The sequence below is a fragment of the Acomys russatus genome, chromosome 20 (assembly GCF_903995435.1).
Source record: "Acomys russatus chromosome 20, mAcoRus1.1, whole genome shotgun sequence".
Lineage (NCBI taxonomy): Eukaryota > Metazoa > Chordata > Mammalia > Rodentia > Muridae > Acomys > Acomys russatus.
The window spans coordinates 25376158-25395091 of record NC_067156.1 but is presented as its reverse complement, the minus strand read 5'-3'; the positions used below and the strand labels follow the sequence as shown (position 1 = coordinate 25395091).

The 18934-nt window shown below is 46.8% G+C and overlaps 2 protein-coding genes across 3 annotated transcripts; both read right to left on the bottom strand.

Moving 5' to 3' along the window:
- Nucleotides 1-1137: 1137 nt before the first annotated feature.
- Zmat2 (zinc finger matrin-type 2) lies at nucleotides 1138-7368 on the bottom strand. The gene is made up of 6 exons (XM_051163283.1): nucleotides 7265-7368; nucleotides 6832-6925; nucleotides 5587-5710; nucleotides 4160-4233; nucleotides 3588-3733; nucleotides 1138-2378 (listed from the first exon to the last, which is right to left on the bottom strand). The coding sequence occupies exons 1-6, from the start codon at nucleotides 7280-7282 to the stop codon at nucleotides 2235-2237; spliced, it is 600 nt and encodes a 199-aa protein (XP_051019240.1). The 5' UTR covers nucleotides 7283-7368; the 3' UTR covers nucleotides 1138-2234.
- A 3035-nt stretch (nucleotides 7369-10403) lies between these two features.
- Nucleotides 10404-18887, bottom strand: LOC127204180 (histidine--tRNA ligase, mitochondrial). 2 transcript variants are annotated; one of them, XM_051163107.1, is made up of 13 exons: nucleotides 18635-18887; nucleotides 16569-16643; nucleotides 16233-16352; nucleotides 16024-16119; nucleotides 14658-14783; nucleotides 14292-14399; nucleotides 14034-14132; nucleotides 13634-13727; nucleotides 12999-13126; nucleotides 12669-12911; nucleotides 11654-11770; nucleotides 11309-11455; nucleotides 10404-10634 (listed from the first exon to the last, which is right to left on the bottom strand). In XM_051163107.1, the coding sequence occupies exons 1-13, from the start codon at nucleotides 18740-18742 to the stop codon at nucleotides 10575-10577; spliced, it is 1521 nt and encodes a 506-aa protein (XP_051019064.1). In that variant the 5' UTR covers nucleotides 18743-18887; the 3' UTR covers nucleotides 10404-10574. The 2 variants fall into 2 exon arrangements, with proteins under 2 accessions (XP_051019064.1, XP_051019066.1); XM_051163109.1 differs by lacking the exons at nucleotides 14658-14783; nucleotides 16024-16119; nucleotides 16233-16352; nucleotides 16569-16643; nucleotides 18635-18887 and adding an exon at nucleotides 14837-15328.
- Nucleotides 18888-18934: the final 47 nt, after the last annotated feature.

The window sequence follows — 18934 nt, the reverse complement described above, 5'->3', positions numbered from 1 at the left end:
AGAGAGAAAATACTGAGTTGAATGGGTGACTTCCCAGGTGTGAACGCTGTTACAATCTCCTCTCACTGAAACCTTGTCCTATCTGCCTTGATTGCTCTCAGCAAGGGTGGTAACCTCTCTAGGACTCGTAGCGTAAGCAGTCCTGCTGAGGAAAGCACACATGAACGTACCTACAGTTAGCCTGCAACTCTGTGAGGTTTCCTTCATACTAAGTTCTTGCTACACAGACCAGATGGGTTGTGATCTTTTGGCAACCCTCCTGCCTCTGTCTCCTGAGTGCTGGGATTAAAGGCCTGCGCCACCACACCCGGCTTCTGGTGTGTATCAACATGTTCAACACTGTACTTCAACTTCCAAGCCAGGCATTGAGCCAACATATAGATGGACATATTTATGCAGCACTGGCCAAATCCCATATGAGAATTCATTAAGCAAGAAGCACACTTATCAACAAGGAAATGCTACACACAAACCCAAAGCGTGGGGTACAGTGCTTTGTAGAATCCATTGTTCCAGATGCTACATAAAGTAAGGAACTACATGGGTCAGAGAAGAAACGTCACTGTGGCAGTCTTGTCAAATGGACCCTTTATTCAGAGTATAGAGCCAGCAAAGGGAGTTTCACCTGTTTACATGACCTCGTCTCATTCCCGTCTAGCCCTTGAATTCCTTAGTCAAGGCACGGTATGTGATGCAGTTCTCAATGTTTGGGAGGGGTTTGTTTTTAACTAGTTTATGTTGTGTGGTTCACATTACACCACAGTGGGGAAGTGTTTCCTAGTCCTTTTCAAAGGCAGAGCTATTTACCCATTCCGGAGGGGACAAAGACATTTTTAGTTGTCACAAATGGATGGGAGTGCTCCTGACACCTACTGGGTGGAGGCCAGGGACACTGCTCAACATGCGACAGTGCACAGAACAACCCCTTAGCACAGGCCTGGCCAGGCATGGAGGCACACACCTTTAATCCCAGCACTGCAGAAGCTGAGGCAGGCAGGTTTCTGGGTTCAGGGCCAACCAAGTGAAGCCCAATCCAAAACTTACCTAGCTCACCATCAACAGTGCCAAGACAGAGCAACCCAGTGCCCATCCAACTGCAGAGCTCATTTAACCCTGAGCTCTTCCGGGAACATCAAAGGGTGCTAAAGCTACAGGGCGCTAAATGTTTTTTGTTCGGACTCCCAAGGGCACAGATCCTATCCGCAAAGGGAAAAAACTCACACTAAGGAAACCTGTAAGGCAGGAAGGGGGTTCACATGAAAGAGAAAGGCTCTGTGTGGAAACCCTTGGTGTAGGAACGCATGGGAACAGGAAACAAGATGGAAATGTTCCCAGCGAATGTGAAACAGGCCTAGTCACTGTCATTTATTGTGTATGTTGAACAGTGCATGAGAACTGTGGTCTCCCAGAGTGAGCTTGTTTGGTTTTAGGGCTGTTTTGTTTTGCTGTTTTCTTTTTTGCATCAAACAGATTCTTCCAAGAACCTGTTCCCAAGGAAGACAAAAACAGAAATCCTCAATGAAGTGAAAGAGAAGAAACAAGGTTAGAAACTCAGCAGACACAAGCCACACCAAACACTCATCCCATTTAATTTCCTGTTACATGCACCAAGGAAACTGAGAACATTAGGCCTCAGGGCAGCACTGCTCTGAGATTCTAGCTCAGGTCCCCTCTTTGTGACATATCATGCACACATACCCACACACACATTGGCCCAGGCAGAAATCACATGCATGCACAAGTGGGTAGAGAACCGCTGGGTGAGATGGAAGAGCTGGCCAAGGACATGCCAGCACCTGCACACTGGAGACCCAGATAACCCTTCTGTTGCAAGCTGAACAAGAGTAAAGGTTAAAACAATACAAACATAGGAAAGAGGAGGATGTTCAGACAAGAGGTTGGGTAGATGAAGAGGGAAGATGCAGGGGGATTTGGGGAAAGCAGCCTCTAAGCGGGAGGTCTTTCTTTATTGGGGACACAGATGGGCAGAGGCTCTGTGACTCTGGTAATATACTGAGGCTGAAGGAATAACGCCACAGCATCACCTCTACATCCTGTGCCCTCTCGAAATGTAGAGGGAAACCACAAACACCCACCCTCTCGCCCTGCCCATTAACACTCTGAAAGACTTTCTCCAGTACTCAAAAAAGAAATGACACCCCCACCCCCACCTCAACACACACTCAAAGTTAAGTCCAGCATAGGTCAAAGTCAGGCCAAAGAGCTCTAGTGCTTCAGTAACTCTTCTTGGTGGAACCAAAGCCAGAGAAACCCATCACAGCTGCCATCTCATCATCCTCCTCAAATGTCAAGTCCTCCTCGGCCCTCCTTTTCTTCTCCTTCTGTTTCTCTTTCTTGTATGCTTTAGCCTTTTCCTCCTGTAGGGTAAGGGGATGAAAGTTAGAATCAGTTGTCTCTAGAGCCGGTGTTGTTGAATGAGATATGTAAGCTTCAGGATGCGTCCCCATCTTTAAGCATGAATAAAAGCCACAGTAAAGACTGAACGTCAGTCATCAAGCACTTGTCCAGCATGAGCGAGGCCCTGAAACTGATTCCCAGGATGGCAGTTGGGGAAAGGTTGTAAGAAAAGACTTTAAGGGATAAGAAGAGTCGGTAAGTCTCTGGAGTTCTTGGGTTTTTTTTGTTTTGTTTTGTTTTGGTTTGGTTTGGTTTTTCGAGACAAGGTTTCTGTGATAGCTTTGGCTGTCCTAGACTCATTTTGTAGACCAGGCTGGCCTCGAACTCACAGTGATCCATCTGCCTCTGCCTCCCAAGTGCTGGGATTAAAGGCGTGCGCCACCATGCCCGGCCCGTCTCTAGAGTTCTTAATCATAAACCCTAGGTCATCTGTTGTTGTAACCACACAACATCCAGGACGTGGAACATACGCTAAGATCTGTCCTCAGTGCTGTGTGTTACCCTAAGATCTGCAGAACAGGGAATGAGGTTCACAGAGGTTATTTAACTGGCCCAAAATTCATGCAAATAAGTGGAAGAAAACTTGGATACATTGGATACATTGGCCAACAAGGGACTAGTTGTATTTAGTTAATCTCTCTGACAGTTTAGAAAGGAATAAAAAGTATAGGGGAAGCTACATGTGCATGCATAGGAATAAGATGGCAATGGAAGCTGGGCGAGGTGACACATGCCTTTAATTAATCCCAGCACCCAGGAGACAGAGGCAGGCGGATCACTGTGAGATCAAGGCCAGATTGGCCAGCCTGGTCTGCAAAGGGAGTTAGGACAGCCAAGGCTACATAGAGAAACCCTGTCTTGGGGGGAAAAATGGAAATGGAAAAGTTTTGAACTTTCTTCATTTTGTGATGAGCCTAAAAGTAATCTAAAACAAAACTGTCTAAAAAACAAACCAAATGAAAGGATAACTGCCCCCAAGAGATCTGATCTAAAAAGCCAAAGAGAAATGGCCAGGTTTTGAGCCATTTCTAATGGGTCTCGAATAAGAATTCCCTACTACACAGAAATGAAGGATCAAAACTGGGGATTGGAGTGAGAAGAGGAAGGGGCCCATCTTCAGTTCATAAGGTGAAAACGCAAGGCTGGGAGCAGGGTTAGGAGAGCCTCACCTCTTCTCTGAGCTCCTTCATCCTTTCCTCAAAATCATAGTCTTTCTGCTTCTCTTCCATCTTCTTCTTGTTGACTTCAAAACGTTTCTTTACTTGATCCAGAGTGGACCGCTCCACGCGCATAGACATGCCCAGGTTTCGCTGATCTGGGTGAGGTTAGCAGTGAAGACAGCCAGTCACCCCAGCATCCTCAGTCCTTCCAAAAGCCTGGGCTTGGCTTTTTTTTTTTTTTTTTTTTTTTGAGGGGGTGTTGTTTGTTTGACCTTTTCATAGTAAACTACACAATAGTAATAACTATGGCTAAAAGACAAGCCGTTGGCCTCACCTGCTCTCAGAAGCAGCAGTCCCACATAATGAGCAGGTAGCTTTCAACTGCATTTACCAGGCAGATTACTAACAAAATCAGCCAGCCTCCTCTGGCCTCTGTGCTCGTGCACAGGCAGTCACACGCCCAGCGATACTCATCAGCACACACACAGAGAGCCCAAGAAAACCACTCCCCAGCCCTTGCCCTCCACCACACCTTTAAAGCCCAAGCCCAGCTCCAGTCCTGAACTACCTCCAAGCCTTACGTTTCTTTCCATTAATGTGATCCAGGAAGTTGATGGAATCCTTCACCACACAGTCACAGACATTGCAGTAGTAGCTGACAAATGGGAAGAGACACACATGGGTCAATATGGTTTTTAAGGATCCTACTGTTTTCAGTGAAGAAACCTGCATTTTGAGGTAACCGTCTATGAAGTGTGTTTTGTTAATTAAGACAGTACTGCCTGGAACTCATGTAGACCAAGCTGGCCTCAGACTTGCAGAGCTCATCCCAACTTTCTGCCGTGTTAAAATTACAGATGTGTGTCTCAGGCCTGGCCTTGCCTTTTTTTTTCTTTTTAATTTTTCTTCCTTTTGTGACCTTTTGTGAGAGGACCTCTCTCACCTGGTAGCCCAAGAAGGCCTTAAACTTGCAGCAATCGCCTGCTTCAGCCTCTCAAGTACTGGTATTCCAGGCATGAACTATTTCACCTGGCTTCCAGCATCGTTTTCAGGGCATTTTCTTTTCATCACGTCCTTTAAGACATTCTCCATCCTCCTAGCAAGCTGACCTTCCTTGTCTTCCTACCCTCGGTAGCCTCCTCCCAATCTGTGCCAAAGTGTTCTGTGTGACAAACATCGTGTGTCAGAAGAGGTGGTATACCATTTCCATGATCATATTATCTTAAAGCGTGGCTTCTGCCTTTGTGAAGACGACTTGCTTTGGGGAAACCAGTCTCCTTATGCTTTATTGGGAACAACCTTACAAACAGGCCCACAGGTTGAACTTCAGTCTCCAAACCACAGGCATGAGAGGGCCTGGAAGAGCATCTTCTGACTGTATTTAAGCCCCCACTGAATGCAAAGTTAGTCAATTCCACAACTGCAACCTCACTGGAGACCCTGATCCAGAACCTCCAGGGTAACCCGCCCTCAGTTCCTCGCCCACAGAATCTATAAGCTAGTATTACTTTATGACACTGACTATTTAACTTGTTCATTTACACAACAAAGGCATCACAGCGGTGGGTTTACTAAAGAATCTGCAGAAATGACTTCACTGCTATCTGTAGGATTCTCCTGATATGTTCTGACCTGACAGACTTGAAGGGATGGTGGCCAAAGGGTGACGAGCTCTGTGGAACTCTTCTACAGGTCGCAGTCTTCACGCACAGTAACTATAGTTAACAGCTCCACCTCTAAGACCCTCAGAGCCTTTATGTCATCCACCACAATATACAGCCCTTCTGAAGGTAGCAAGGAAGCAACAGGAGAACCCCACAGAACCCCTCCTAGAAATAGGACTGACTTGACCTCAGACTTTAGCGGGCAAAGAAAAATAAAAGAATGGAGTTATGGTCACTAAGGTTTCCACCCCTAGGCCCAGGTTTCTCCTCAACACATCCTAAGCCCAAAATAAATGGTTTATTAGGGCAGTCTTGGTATGACAGACGGACAAAAAGCTACTCACCCTCCCATCTCAGACTGTGGGGTCGTCTTGGTAATAACGATTGTCTTCCCAAGTTTGGACTCCAAGTCCACCTTGTAATCCCTGTGCCGCAGAAGCTCCCGCTTGACTGGCTGCACCGGCTTTCCTGAAAGAGTGAGAGAGAAGATCCCTTCAGCACTCAGTTTCTTCCTTTTTGTTTTGTTTTTCGTTTGTTTTGCTTTGTTTTCAAGACAGGGTTTCTCTGTGCGGCCCTGGTTGTCCTGGAACTCACAGAGATCTGCCTGACGCTGCCTCCTGAGCGCTGGGATTAAAGGCGCGTGCCACTGATGGCTAGTGAGTATTACAGTTTCTTAGCCATAAAGGGAAAAAAATTGGGGGCTGGAGAGATGGCTCAGAGGTTAAGAGCATTGGCTGCTCCTCCAAAGGTCCTGAGTTCAATTCCCAGCAACCACATGGTGGCTCACAGCCATCTATAATGAGAGCTGGTGGCTTCCTCCGGCATGCAGGCACAAATGTAGGCAAAACACAGTATAATAAATAAATAAATCTTAAAAAAACAAAAACAAAAACAAAAAAAAACACAAAAAACATATGAGCCCCCAAATTCAGATGACTACTCATTTTTTTTTTTTTTAATTCCTCAAGGAAGGGACATAACAGGTACTTTATGTAGCAGCTAAGAGAGGCTAGAAAAGACTCCAATTAGCCTCGAATTGTGCAGACAATTGGCCTGGTCACTGTGTGAAACACGCTGCTCTCAGACTCGCCACGGTAATGTCAACTCTCGAGATCTTTGCTGCACTTTCAAGCCAGCAAATTTAAACAACAGTGTTTCTCATGTGTTGTTCAGCTGAACTGAGGTGGGTGTTCTGAGGTTTTGCTAGAAGTTACCCTTTCAAAAGAGGGCACTCACACTCAGGAGCATTGTGTTCCATGTTTTCATGCAGTGTGACGGCTAAGATCGGTTGTCAAGTCGACCACATCTGGAAATCAACTAAGACCCAAGCAGCTGGGCACACTTGTTTGTGGAGTTTGTTTGTTTTATTTGGACTGGGTCATTTAATATAAGGAAAACACATCCTCAGTATGGGCCACACCTGGGGGCAGCTCGCATAAAAGGAGGGGACAACGCTTTAGCCTTTTTGCCTCCTTGCCCTCACCCGCTCGCTAACTGGCAAGTGATCTATCCCGTTGCTGAGGCATTCCTTCTGGAGCCACCGCCTCCAGTCTACCATCCCCTTAGCCCTTCATGAAGCCAGCACCCACCATCCTTCTTTTCTCTCTCTTCTGTGAGTCTCTTCTCCGCGAGCTTCTCGTATTCATCTTTGTCCCACTTTCGGCGAAAGTCCAAGTTTTTTGTCTGTGGGGGGGGGGGGAGAAAGTGCTCAAGATGCGTCGCTGTTCCTGCTCCCCTGCAGAAACTAAAGGAACCGCCTAACCGCCACCGAGGCGGCCCCAGGACCTTTCGAAAGAGAAGTCTCTCACGAACACCCAGGGGTCTGGTGTACTCGGGACCCCAACCCGAGAGACTTCCGAGGTTCCACTGTCCCTGCGCCAAGGCCTTACGGGGGAGTTCTCGAACCTGGACCCTCACATCGCGAAGAGGTGTCACGAAGTCAGTCAAGTCTCACAGCCTGTCTCTATTTAGCTCTGAAAAACCACCCCAGACCCCCTCAAACCTCTTCACACAAACACCTACCCCGCTGCCCGACGCCATCTTCACAGCGAAGTGAATGGAAAGCCGTAAAATGCCGTAAAACGCGCCCTGGAGCCATAAGGCAAGATAACGCTCCAATAAGGTTCGAGTCTCGCATTCTAACTGCGTTAAGGACTGGAGCGATTCTAAGGCACTCCTGTTGGCCCCGCCCTCGACTCCAAGGAGATGGCGCAGGCGCAAAGGGAGTGTGAAGCAACACGGAAGTAAGGGCACCAGTCAACGTTTTTCTCAATGGCTTTAAAAACAAGCCCTAGAATAGCTCAACTCTTCTATTTTACAAAGAATTGGAGTTTCAGAAACAGTGTCTCATGATCTAACTTTACCTGAATTTTCAGGATTTATAAACTTTTTTGTTGTTGTTGAAGACAAGTTCTCAGATAGCCAAGACTGGACTCTTTTTTAACTGGCTATGTAGTCAAGGCTAGTCTTGAACTTCTGATTCTCCTGCGTCCACTTCCCAAGTGCTGGATTTAGGGGCATGTTCCACCGCACCCCGTTCACGTGGCGCTGAAAATCGAACCCAAGACTTGGTTCATGCCACCAAGCACTCTACTAATTGAGCTACGCCCTCTGCCTCATAAACCGTATTTCACTACTGTCCTGGGGGTCCCGTTCACAAGCACGCACGATGAGTGTGGCTCTGAATTATGGACAGAAGGAAAACACTTTTACATTTAGATTTTTGCCCCTTGAAACAACAGTGCTGCCCTTTGGTTAAACTCACTTTCACGTCTGGAGAACATTGAAACTCGTTCCATTTATACAGTACAATTTAATCTTGAAGCCGCCATCAGCCAGCACCCCAGAATGAAGCGCTAAGCACTCTGACAAGTCTTTAAAATACGCTGATTGTGGGCGAGGGTAGCGCTTGAGTCAGGCTCTTGTAACCCAGGCCACAATGACGCAGAGGATGACTTTAAACTCCTGTGCGACTCCACTTTCCAAGCGCTAGGATTATAGGTGTGGCATCTTTTCAGACAAGATCTCACTATTTGGCCCTGGCTGGCCTGGCCTGAAACCCTGAAACACACTCTCTCTCTCTCTCTCTCTCTCTCTCCCTCTCTCTCTCTCTCTCGCGATCTCTCTCTCTCTCTCTCTCTCTCTCTCCCTCTCTCTCCCTCCTCCTCCCTCCCTCCCCCCCCTCCCTCTCTCTCTCTCTCTCTCTCTCTCTCTCTCTCTCCCCCTCCCTCCCTCCCTCTCTGTGCAGCCTTGGCTGTCCTGGACTCACGTTATAGACCAGGCTAGCCTTGAACTTAGAACAATACACCTGCCTCTGGCTCTGGAGTGCTGGGATTAAAGGCATTCGCCACCATGCCCGGCCTGAAACTCTCCTTTATAGAGTTTCAATATATTATCAGAGTCACAGAACCTCTGCCCATCTGTGTTCCCAATAAAGAAAGACATCCCTCTTTGAGGCTTTCCCCAAACTCCCCTGCATCTTTCCCCTCTAACCTCGTCAGAACATCCTCTTTCCAGTGTTCTGTAGTGTTTTAATCTTTTTTTGTCCAGCTGACCTCAAAGTCAAGAGATTTGCCTGACTCTACCCCACCACTCCACTGCTAGGATTAAAGGTGTGTGCCAGGAGGCAAAGATTTTTCTGTTTTATTGAGAAAGGGTCTCATGTAAACCCAAGGCTTATTTTTTTTATTTATCTTTATTCAGGGTTTCACTATGAAGCCATGGTTGGCCTAGGACTCACAAGTCACCACAAGTGCGTACAGGCCAGAGGACAACCCCAGAGAATCTGTTTCCCTTTTCTTTTCTTTTTTTTTTTTTTTTTTTTTTTTTTTTTTCTTTTTTTTTGGTTTTTCGAGACAGGGTTTCTCTGTGTAGCCTTGGCCATCCTGGACTCACTTTGTAGACCAGGCTGGCCTCGAACTCACAGCGATACGCCTGCCTCTGCCTCCCAAGTGCTGGTCTGTTTCCTTTTCTACCATGTGGAACCCAGAGATATAATTCAGGTCACGGTCCCCACCTGCTGGGTCGTCTCACCTGACCTAATGCTGATTTTTTTTTAGCAGCATGCACCTCCTAGCTGGCAGAAGAAAGAAGACAAGGAATTCTAGGTGTTCCCTTCACTGGATACAGAGGCATCATCCCAGGAAGGTTGCTTGTGGCTCACTGAGTTCTCCAGTATATACTTAAAACATTTCCTAAGGTCTATGCAAAATTAATCCTTTGGTAACAAATTACTCAAAGCACACTTACTTTTAAAAATTATTTTATTCTTAGCCGGGCATGGTGGCACATGCCTTTAATCCCAGCACTTGGGAGGCAGAGGCAGGCAATTGCTGTGAGTTTGGGAGGACAGCAGAGAAACCCTGTCTCGAAAAACTAAAAAAAAAAAATATATATATATATATATACACACACACACATATATGTGTATATATATATATATATACACATATATGTGTGTGTGTGAATATATATATATATATGCACACTTAATCATGTATGTGTCTGTGCATATGTGCACATTAAGTGCAGGTGTCTGTGGAGCCCAGAGGGCCTCAGATGCCCTGGTACTGGAGTTACAGGTAGTTGTAATCACCCCACTGTAGGTGCTGAGAACTGAACTCAGGTTCTCTGCAAAAGCACTTTGCGCCCTTAACCAGTGAGCTCTCTCTCCAGCCTACTAGTATATTTTTGAAATGTAACACACTTTATGACCACTTCTAGGACAACCTCCAGTGCAGGGTATGGAGTAATCCAGAAAAATTACTGTGGCCAAGGTAATGGTGTCCAAAATCTCAAAAGCCCAAATGGCTAATGTATCATCCATTAAGTTCAATGTTCAGAATTAAATGGCCCCATCTTCCCACTGTTAACTGAAGAATCAAGACATGCTGCCGGGTCCTTGGGACATCATCTCTGTTCTCTGTCTATTCCTGCTGTCTTTTTAATACTCCACAGAGATCCCATAGTCTGATGTAGACAAATTCTCCAGAATCTGGTTCCCAAGCGAGTTGAAAGGGAAGCTTCTCATGTCGTCAGCGGTTCAGAGTCTTAGCCTGAGGCAAGTCTTCTAGAGCCTTGCTCATAGCAACCATCTTAACATCTCTTGACAGATTTCAGAGGCCCTTCAGATCTGCCTTGCAGCTGGAGCCTTGCAGCATGACAGCCATGTGCACTCCAGCAGAGCAGCTGCTAACTCTAACCCACAAGTCCTCAGGACCTTCTCTAACTCTGTATCCAGGGCAGACAGAGGCACAAGGCACTCGTACAACGTCCATGCTGGCCAACTGTTGTAAAGTCCACCAGAACTCGGCCGATGGAAATCAGGCAACAATCAACACTCTGACAGTCGCTTCTGAATTTCAGCCACAAGATTTTCTCGATTAATGGTCACCTAAAACATAAAAGAATCCTTGTGTGACAAAATAGAAAATGATACTAGCATCTCAGCCAGTTTTTCCAAAGTCTTCACTGTGCATATCCACTCTTACTATTTACACCTGGGACCCATATGGTGGAAAGAAAGAACTGACTACTGACTCTTGCCAGTTGACATACACACAGACAGATGGAATATGTGTACAGTATGCACCTGCGCGAGCATTTTACACACACACACACACACACACACACACAAACACGTGTGCGCACTAACTTAAAAGAAATCTTTTTAAATTCATTTCCTCAGAGAACACTTTTTTTTTTTTTGGTTTTTCAAGACAGGGTCTCTCTGTGTAACAGTACTGGCTATCCTGGACTCAATTTTGAAGACCAGGATATCCTCAAACTCACAGATCCGCCTCCCTCCACCTCCCGAGTGCTGGGATTAAAGGTGTGAGCCACCACGCCTGGCTGAGAACACAGCTCTTAAAAGAGTCTGGGGTCTGAGGGTGACAGGCTAGGCCTGTTATACCACAGCACTTGAGAAGTTGAAGCAGGAAGCTCATGAGTTCAAGGCCACTCTGCCTGACACAGTCCCAGGCCAGTCTGGTTATATGGCTAGACCCTGTCTTTTAAGAGGTGGGGGTGGAGCATTTAGACCTCTGCATTCTGCCAGCTCCCACTCACTTCTTCTCTGCTGGCCACTGACCGGAGCTTGAGGACGCCTTCACTCTGTTCTTGCTCACCAATAATGACCATGAGAGGAATGTCTGCTTTCTCACAGTAGTGCAGCTGGGTTAACAGCTTAGGGTTGTTTTTATATAGCATCTCTGCCTGAAAAGGATAAACAGAGAGCAGGAGACTGAAAAGCGATGCCAGCATGGAAGTGGCCAAGAACAGACATTTCCAAGGGAGACAGAAATAAATAGCTAGCCCTCTAGGGTAAGCTAAAATGTCCTGAACACCACTGTAGGCATAGGGCAAAACTGAGCCGTGGCCATCATGTCCACGCACACATCAACACCACAATACCTTGATCCCAGCATCCCATAGCTCTGCAATTAGCTTCAGGCGCTCGCCAAGAAAGTTCTTCTGGGGTGTGGCCACAAACACTTGTGTCTCTGTGGTTCGAATCCTCTCACCAGAAAGCTGATAAAACAGAGAGAAGAAGCTAAAACGACAGCCAAGGGTAGCCCTCGCAACTGAAATCCCAGCACTCATGCGGCCAAGGCCCACCGGAGCTCAGAAAGAAATCCCATTTTAGAATATTCTTTTAAGAAGGAGGTGGCTGGGCTGGGCTCAGCGGTTAAGAACATTGTCTGCTCTTCCAGAGGTCCTGAGTTCAATCCCCAGCAACCACATAGTGGCTCATAACCATCTATAATGAGATCTGGTGCCCTCTTCTGGAGTGCAGGCAGAACATTGTATATGTAATAAATAAATAAATAAATAATTTTTTTAAAAATAAAGAACTTACATTTTTAAAAAGAAGAAGAAGAGGAAGAAAAAGAAGGAGGCCCAGCACTCAGGAGGCAGAGGCAGGTGGATTGCTGTGAGTTTGAGACCAGCCTGGTCTACAAAGCAAGTCCAGGACAGCCAGGGCTGTTACACCAAGAAACTGTCTTGAAAAACCAGGGGGAAAAAAAAAAGAAGAAGAGGAGGAGGAGGAAAATAGAGAGATGGAAGGGCTGCAGGGGCTCAGCAATTCAGAGTACTTGTTCTTTCAGAACCAAGTTTAGCTCTTAGCACCAAGATGGCAGCTCTCAACCACCCATAGCTGATTTCCCTACTTCTGACCTCCACTGCACAGGTATGCATTCAAGCAAAGCATTCATACACATACAAAGAAGGAATAATTCTTTTTTTAAAAAAGAAAAAAAAAAGTATTTCCTTTGCACTAGCAATTCCAAAAAGCAAATAGATCATTAAGGAAAAAAAGGGGGAGAAGGGGAGGGGGAGAAGGGGAGGGGAAGAGGGAGCCCACATGCACCTCCAGACACACTAGTTATTAGTTTTCAAGGCCACTTCACCTCTCCCTGGGACCTACCTTCATCTTCTGCTCCACAAGGTGGAAGATCCTCTCTACTCCAATGCTCAACCCCACACAAGGCACGTTATGGCCATTGGGATCAAACTGGGCTACCAGCCTGTCATAGCGCCCTCCAGCGGCCACACTACCCACATTCAGCGTCTCCTTTGCAGCCTGAGCTGGAGACGGCGGCAGCACCGCTTCATAGATCACCCCTGTGTAATAGTCTAGGCCCCGGGCCAGACTCAGGTCGAAGGAGATCTATAAAGGAAAAGCTGCAGTTAGTCTCAGACCAGACACTGGGAAGCCGAAGAGCTCAGCAAGAGGTCCAATCCCAGCCCCGCCTACCTTTTCAGCAATTCCAAATAAAGTCAGGTATTCAAAGAGCAGCTTCAGGTCCCCTAGACCCTGCAGGGCCAGGGGGCTTTGGGACAGTCTGGGATCCTGGAACATCTCCTCTACCAGGGACAAGCCCCCTGGGAAGAAAAGCGGGCAAAACCCGTATTACTGACCCAGATATGTTTCATTCAAATTTGTCTAGGCTTTGTTGTTGCTGCTGCTGCTGGTGTTTTGGGTTTTTGGTTGTTTGGTTCATTGGTTTTGGTTTTGGTTTTAGACAGGTTCTCTCCACATTGCCCTGGCCATCCTGGAACTCACTTTGTAGACCAGGTTGGCCTAGAACTCACAAAGATCTACCTTCCCGTGTCTCCTGAGTTCTGAGATTAAAACCATGGCCACCACAGCCAGAATGTATCTGCTATAGCCAGTCTTTCTCATCTTCTTTAAAAAGACCAATCTTGGTCTCACGGCCAAGATGCTCCTCTCTGCTTCTGCCTTTGCCAAGAAGACAGAAAGTAGTTACCATATATAAAAGGGAAACTTTATCCAGGCCAGCCAGACTCTGGAGGTGACCCAGAGGCAGAGGCTGAACACACATCCCCCTCGGCCTGTTCTGTCATGGCTCTGAAAACCCTGGTTCTTACCATGACACTGGACAAAGTCCCCAACTCGATCAGCCACCTCAGGAGCTAGGCCTTTCTTTGCCACCATCTCATGTTTCACATCTTCCCAAGACATCTGCATTAAGACCCAAACATTAGCTCAGCCCCAAGTCCATCTGCCGCTAACTGAAACAAGACATCTCATTTTCCTTTGGTATGGACAGCGGAAGGGACTAACAGTAGATCCAGTGCAGCCAGAGACAACTCAGGAAATGCAGCCACAACCCCCACTGCATGGCATAACTCAGACCTTGCTTAAAAATGTCTCTTTAACCTTTTTTCTTTTTCATGAATAGCCACTTCCAGCCATGGCCTCCTTACTCTTCCCCCCCATGACATGGCTCCCACACGGGGCCTATTTAAAACATGTTTTCTTTGTTACCTTGTCCAGTTTGTCCATTGAGGAGCAGATGGTACGGAACTTGCTCTCAGGGACACCGCAGACGGCAAACATCCCGTCTACAAGCCGCCGGTCATTTACCTGTGAACTCCATGTAATTAGCCTACGCCCTGTCAGTCAATGCCCTTTCCCTCAAAGCAATGGCCGTTCTAAATCTCTTGACCCATAAAAGCAATACAAAGACGATTCCACAGGCCCCAATCCAAACTGCTCCCTTACTATGTACAAGGCTGGCCTCACCTTAATGAAAAAGTCCCCCAGTTGCAATCCACTTAGGATTTCACACACGATCTTCAAACATTCTGCATCAGGGATCATAGGGTCAAACTCACCAGCAATGTCAAAATCCTAGAGAAAAAAATAAGAAGAAAGCTATGCATGGTGGTGCACACCTTTAATCCCAGTACTCAGGAGGCAGAGGCGGGTGGATTATCAGTGAGTTTGAGGCCAGCCTGGTCTATATAGTGAGTTCTGGAACAGGCAGGATCACATAAAGAGACCCTGTCTCAAAAAACAAACAAAAAGGGAGAAAAACAACCTTACACTGCTTAGCTAATCCCCAACTTAACTGTTACTAAACTAAGCTGTCCCAGCTGGGCCACTTACACACTGGCAGAACTCCCGGTAACGGCCCTGGACTACGGCTGGGCTCTCTCGCCGCCAGACCTTCCCAACTTGGTATCGTTTCATCTTCTTCAACTTATTCATGGCCAGATAGCGAGCAAACGGGACCTTACAGGAACAGGTTGAGGAAGAAAGACACTGGGCGCAATGTTTAGACCCACCATCCGCACAGGAGGGAGAGCTGGGTTCCTAGGAACCATCCTCACATTACAGGATGAAAACAAAGGCCTTGCCAGGCTTGTTTGCCACTGGCTCTGAAGCCCAGCAGTGCTCGGTGTTAAAGAAGGCACGTCACTTAAACTGAAAGTTGACCAGAAAAAAGAGACAGGAATGACCCAAGAAACTTAGGCCTGGTCCATAACCCCCTATTCACACCACTGCCCAGCTAAAAGGCAGCCGGGCTTCAGAACTGAATTTGCCTACAATTTAAAGCCCTCTTTCTGAAACAGGCCAAAAACCACATGCATACTTCCCAGGAGTCTGTCTTAAAATGTTCAGTGGTTCTCAACCATCCTAAGGTTGCCACCCTTTAATACAGTCGCTCATGCTGTGGTGACCCCAAACCATAAAATTATTTTCATTGCTACTTCATAACTGTAATTTTGCTACTGTTACAAATCATAAAGTAAATATCTGATATATGGCACATCTGAGATGCGAATCTTGGAGAGTCGGGAGGCAGAGGTTGAGAACTGCTTCTTTAGTAGGTATAAGATGGTAGAGCAGGGAAAGGGGCTTGCTGCACAAGGCTGGCGACCTAGGCCAGGTGCAGGTGCGCACACTTGTAATCCCAGCACTCAGGGAGGCAGAGGCAGGCAGATCTCTGTGAGTTCGAAGCCAGCTGGATCTACAAAGTGAGTCCAGTGCAGCCAAGGTTACAGAGAAACTCTGTCTCAGGGGGAAAAAAAAAAAAAGACAAAAAAACAAAAACAAAAAAAAACCCCAAATCTGGCAATCTGAGTTCTCTCCCCGAATCCATATAGCAGTTAGGATAGAAATGACTCCACAAAGTTGTCCTCTGATCTTCACACACATGTCCACATAAACACCATCTATACGCACATAATAACTAATTTTCTCTTCTATGCATGTACACTTATAACCATCGCTTCAGTTACAGACTTTAGGATCTCTGGAGCTAGGGTCAGTAATCTGCGTTTCTGCAGACTTCCTGGAGAGATTCTCACACGCGGTGAAGTTAAATGACAGGTTGGGTTCTGTTGGCAGTATTGCCTTCTGGGAAAAACTGGCATGAAAGATGCTGTCAAAGTCCCTCTACTCCTTCTGCCAGAGAAAGCGTTTTGGGTGTGGGGGGAAAGCGGTCAGGCTGCAGCACTGAGAAGGATACAGTCAGGTCATAGCGGAGAGACAGCAACTCTCCCCCCTGATCCTTCAAGTCATACATGAGGCCGCAGCTGTCTTCATATTTCTCGGTGAGCATCTCCTGCAAGGGTCCGACAGAGAGAGCCGCAGTTCAGAGCTCTGGCTGCAAAGCACAAGCCCAGTGGGACCCTGGAGGCAGCTGACAATGGGGCTCTCGGGCCCTTCGGTCCTTACTGTTAGCTCAAATGCTGGCGTATCCAACGCCTGTGCCCCATGACGTTTGAAGCAGCTGATAATCTTATCAAGAATTTTCTCCCTCACGACCATCTGTTGAGGACTTAAATCCCTGGTGCCCTGGAAAACAAAAGCAGCCAAAATAAAAAATCTAGACCATTTAATACTAAAAGGTAAGTCGTGTCCATAATCTAAGGTTTGAAACTAATTTGAGCTCCATTTAAAAAATTAAATTAAAATTAAAATTAAAAAAAAAAAAAAGGTTTAAACGGAAGAGGCAAAGACAGTGGGCTTGCCTGCACCGTGTTCTGACACAGAGTGGGCAAAGGGTGTTACCTTGGGAACCTTGATGATAAAATTCGGTTTCTCTTGATGTGTTTTCACTTGGGATGTTAGCACTGCCTCTGCAACCTGGCAGAAAAAGGAATATGAGATGTGCCTTCTCTGGACCCTGGCCAGACCTGTGACATCTTTGACCCCATGGGCCACCACCCTGAAAAGACCTTTGACGCCATGTGAAAAAAAAAAAAAGTTTCCTGGACCCCATTTTGTCTTCCCTGGTCTCCTTCCACCCTCAGTAAGTCAGGTTGAATTTCCAATTATACCCATAACATACATGACGTTCCGTCTATTTACTACGTAAGCTTCTTCACTTAAACGTCTGAAAAAGTTGATGCACTACGAATAACAAAGACACGAAGGCCACAACTGCCACCACTAAGCTTCTAGAAGTAGGGATTGAAACTCTATAGTTTTCAGCAGGACACGGTAGCACACACATGTAACCCCAGCACTTGGGAGGCAGAAACAGAAGGATCTCTGCGAGTTCAAGGCCAGCTTTCCCACATAATGAGTTACAGGATGGCCAGAGCTATAGAGTGAGACCTTGTCTCAAACAAATAAACAAGAAGAACTCCAGTTCTCAGTTCTTAGTCAAATAGCAAAAAAAGGTGCTGCATGCCTTTAATCCCAGTGGGGGGGGGCAGGGGGGTGGGGGGCAGATCACTATGAGTTTAAGGCCAGCATGGCCTACATAAACGGCCTCCAGGATAGCCAAGGCTACACAGTGAGACCTCCAACTCAAAAATACATTACATACACACATACAGTAATTTATCAAACCTGGAGACAAGGTAAATGAAACATAAAAACCGAAACAGCCTAAGAAAAGGAACAAGTCTGGGCCGACAAGATGGCCCTGTGAGTATCCACCAAGTCTGGCCAGCTGAATTGGGTCCCTGAGACCCACTTACATGTTTGGAAGAGAAAACCAATTCCCACAATTTGTCCTCTGACTCATTTACACACATACACTATAAAACCTATGAAATGACAGGAATAAATTTCCTGGTTGAACTACGGGGGTGGGAACAGACCAGTGAAATGCTGTGACTGAAAACGAACTGAAGATCTGAGCCCTGTTGAGCATGATGACACATGGCGTCTGCTTCCCTTAGTAACAGTCACTGCGTTAGTGATAGTGAGATGGCTGGTGGCTGCAGGTGCTGGCCACTTACCGCGACCGAATCAGTTCAACCCCCAGACCGCACAAGGTGAAGCAAAGAGCAGATACGTGCCGTGGCACACCAGCACTCACACACATTAATTACTAGATAAGTGTACTTCTATTTAAAAAAAAAAAAAAAAAAAAGAATCGGACCTAAAGACCCACAGATTTTATGCCCTTCCAGAAATACAAATGGTGGTAACTCCATACTTTGCAGAGTCTCTCCCCAAAGAGAAGTCTGAGCTCAATTCCCCATCCCTTATTCTAATTCCAAAATGCAACTATCTCTGAAAATGTTTCTCTGAGCTCAGTTTTAGGGTTAATTCTCTTAATGGGTATAAACTCAGCTCATTTATGGTTTGGGGAGACTGTCTATACAGATTTGGCTCAAATTCTCACATGTTCAAGAATTTCAGACGATTGAGAGAAAATCTCATTATAATACCGGGTTGCAATGTATCCCTAGGAGTCATTTAACCCTGTGGAGATAAAAGCCTCAATCGCTCAGAGTGCTCCAATAATAAAATGATAAAAGCATCCAAAACACTTAGTTCAATGCGGGTACAAAGTGGCTAATCAATAAAAACCAAATGCACGGCTGGAGAGATTTTTCTTTGAGAGGATCTGGGTCCCATCCCCAGCACCCATAAATGTGGCTCACCGCCGCCCACAACTCCAGGCTCAAGGGCTCCTACGCCCTCTTCTGGCTTCTGGCGGCACCAGGCGCGTACGCAGGGCACGCAATCGCGCAGGCAAAATACCTATACACATAAAGGAAATAAACTTTTTTTTTAAATTAAAAACCAAATTGTATTAATACAATATAGACTGCGAGTCAACGCTCTCAGGCCAGGAGGCTCCACCTAGAACGGCGGGGCCGGCTCAGGTGGCTCACCTGGCTGTGACAACCGACCGCTCGGATGCACACAGCGCGGGGAGGTCGCAGGAGCTGGCGGAGCAGCGCAGCCCAGACCCCACGGTGCAGAGGCCCCAGGTGGGGCATCGTGCAGCAGGACGCCGGCTTTCTGGAACAGGAGCCAAGGGCCTGGGATCCAAGCCCGCCCAATTTCAGGAAGGCTACGAAGAGCTAGAAACACCTGAGGTCAGAGTTTGTCCGGAGGAGTGGAGCTTGAACTCCGAATGTCTCACGCTCCTTCACCCGGAAGTGTTTCCCCCAACCTCTCACCAGGGACGC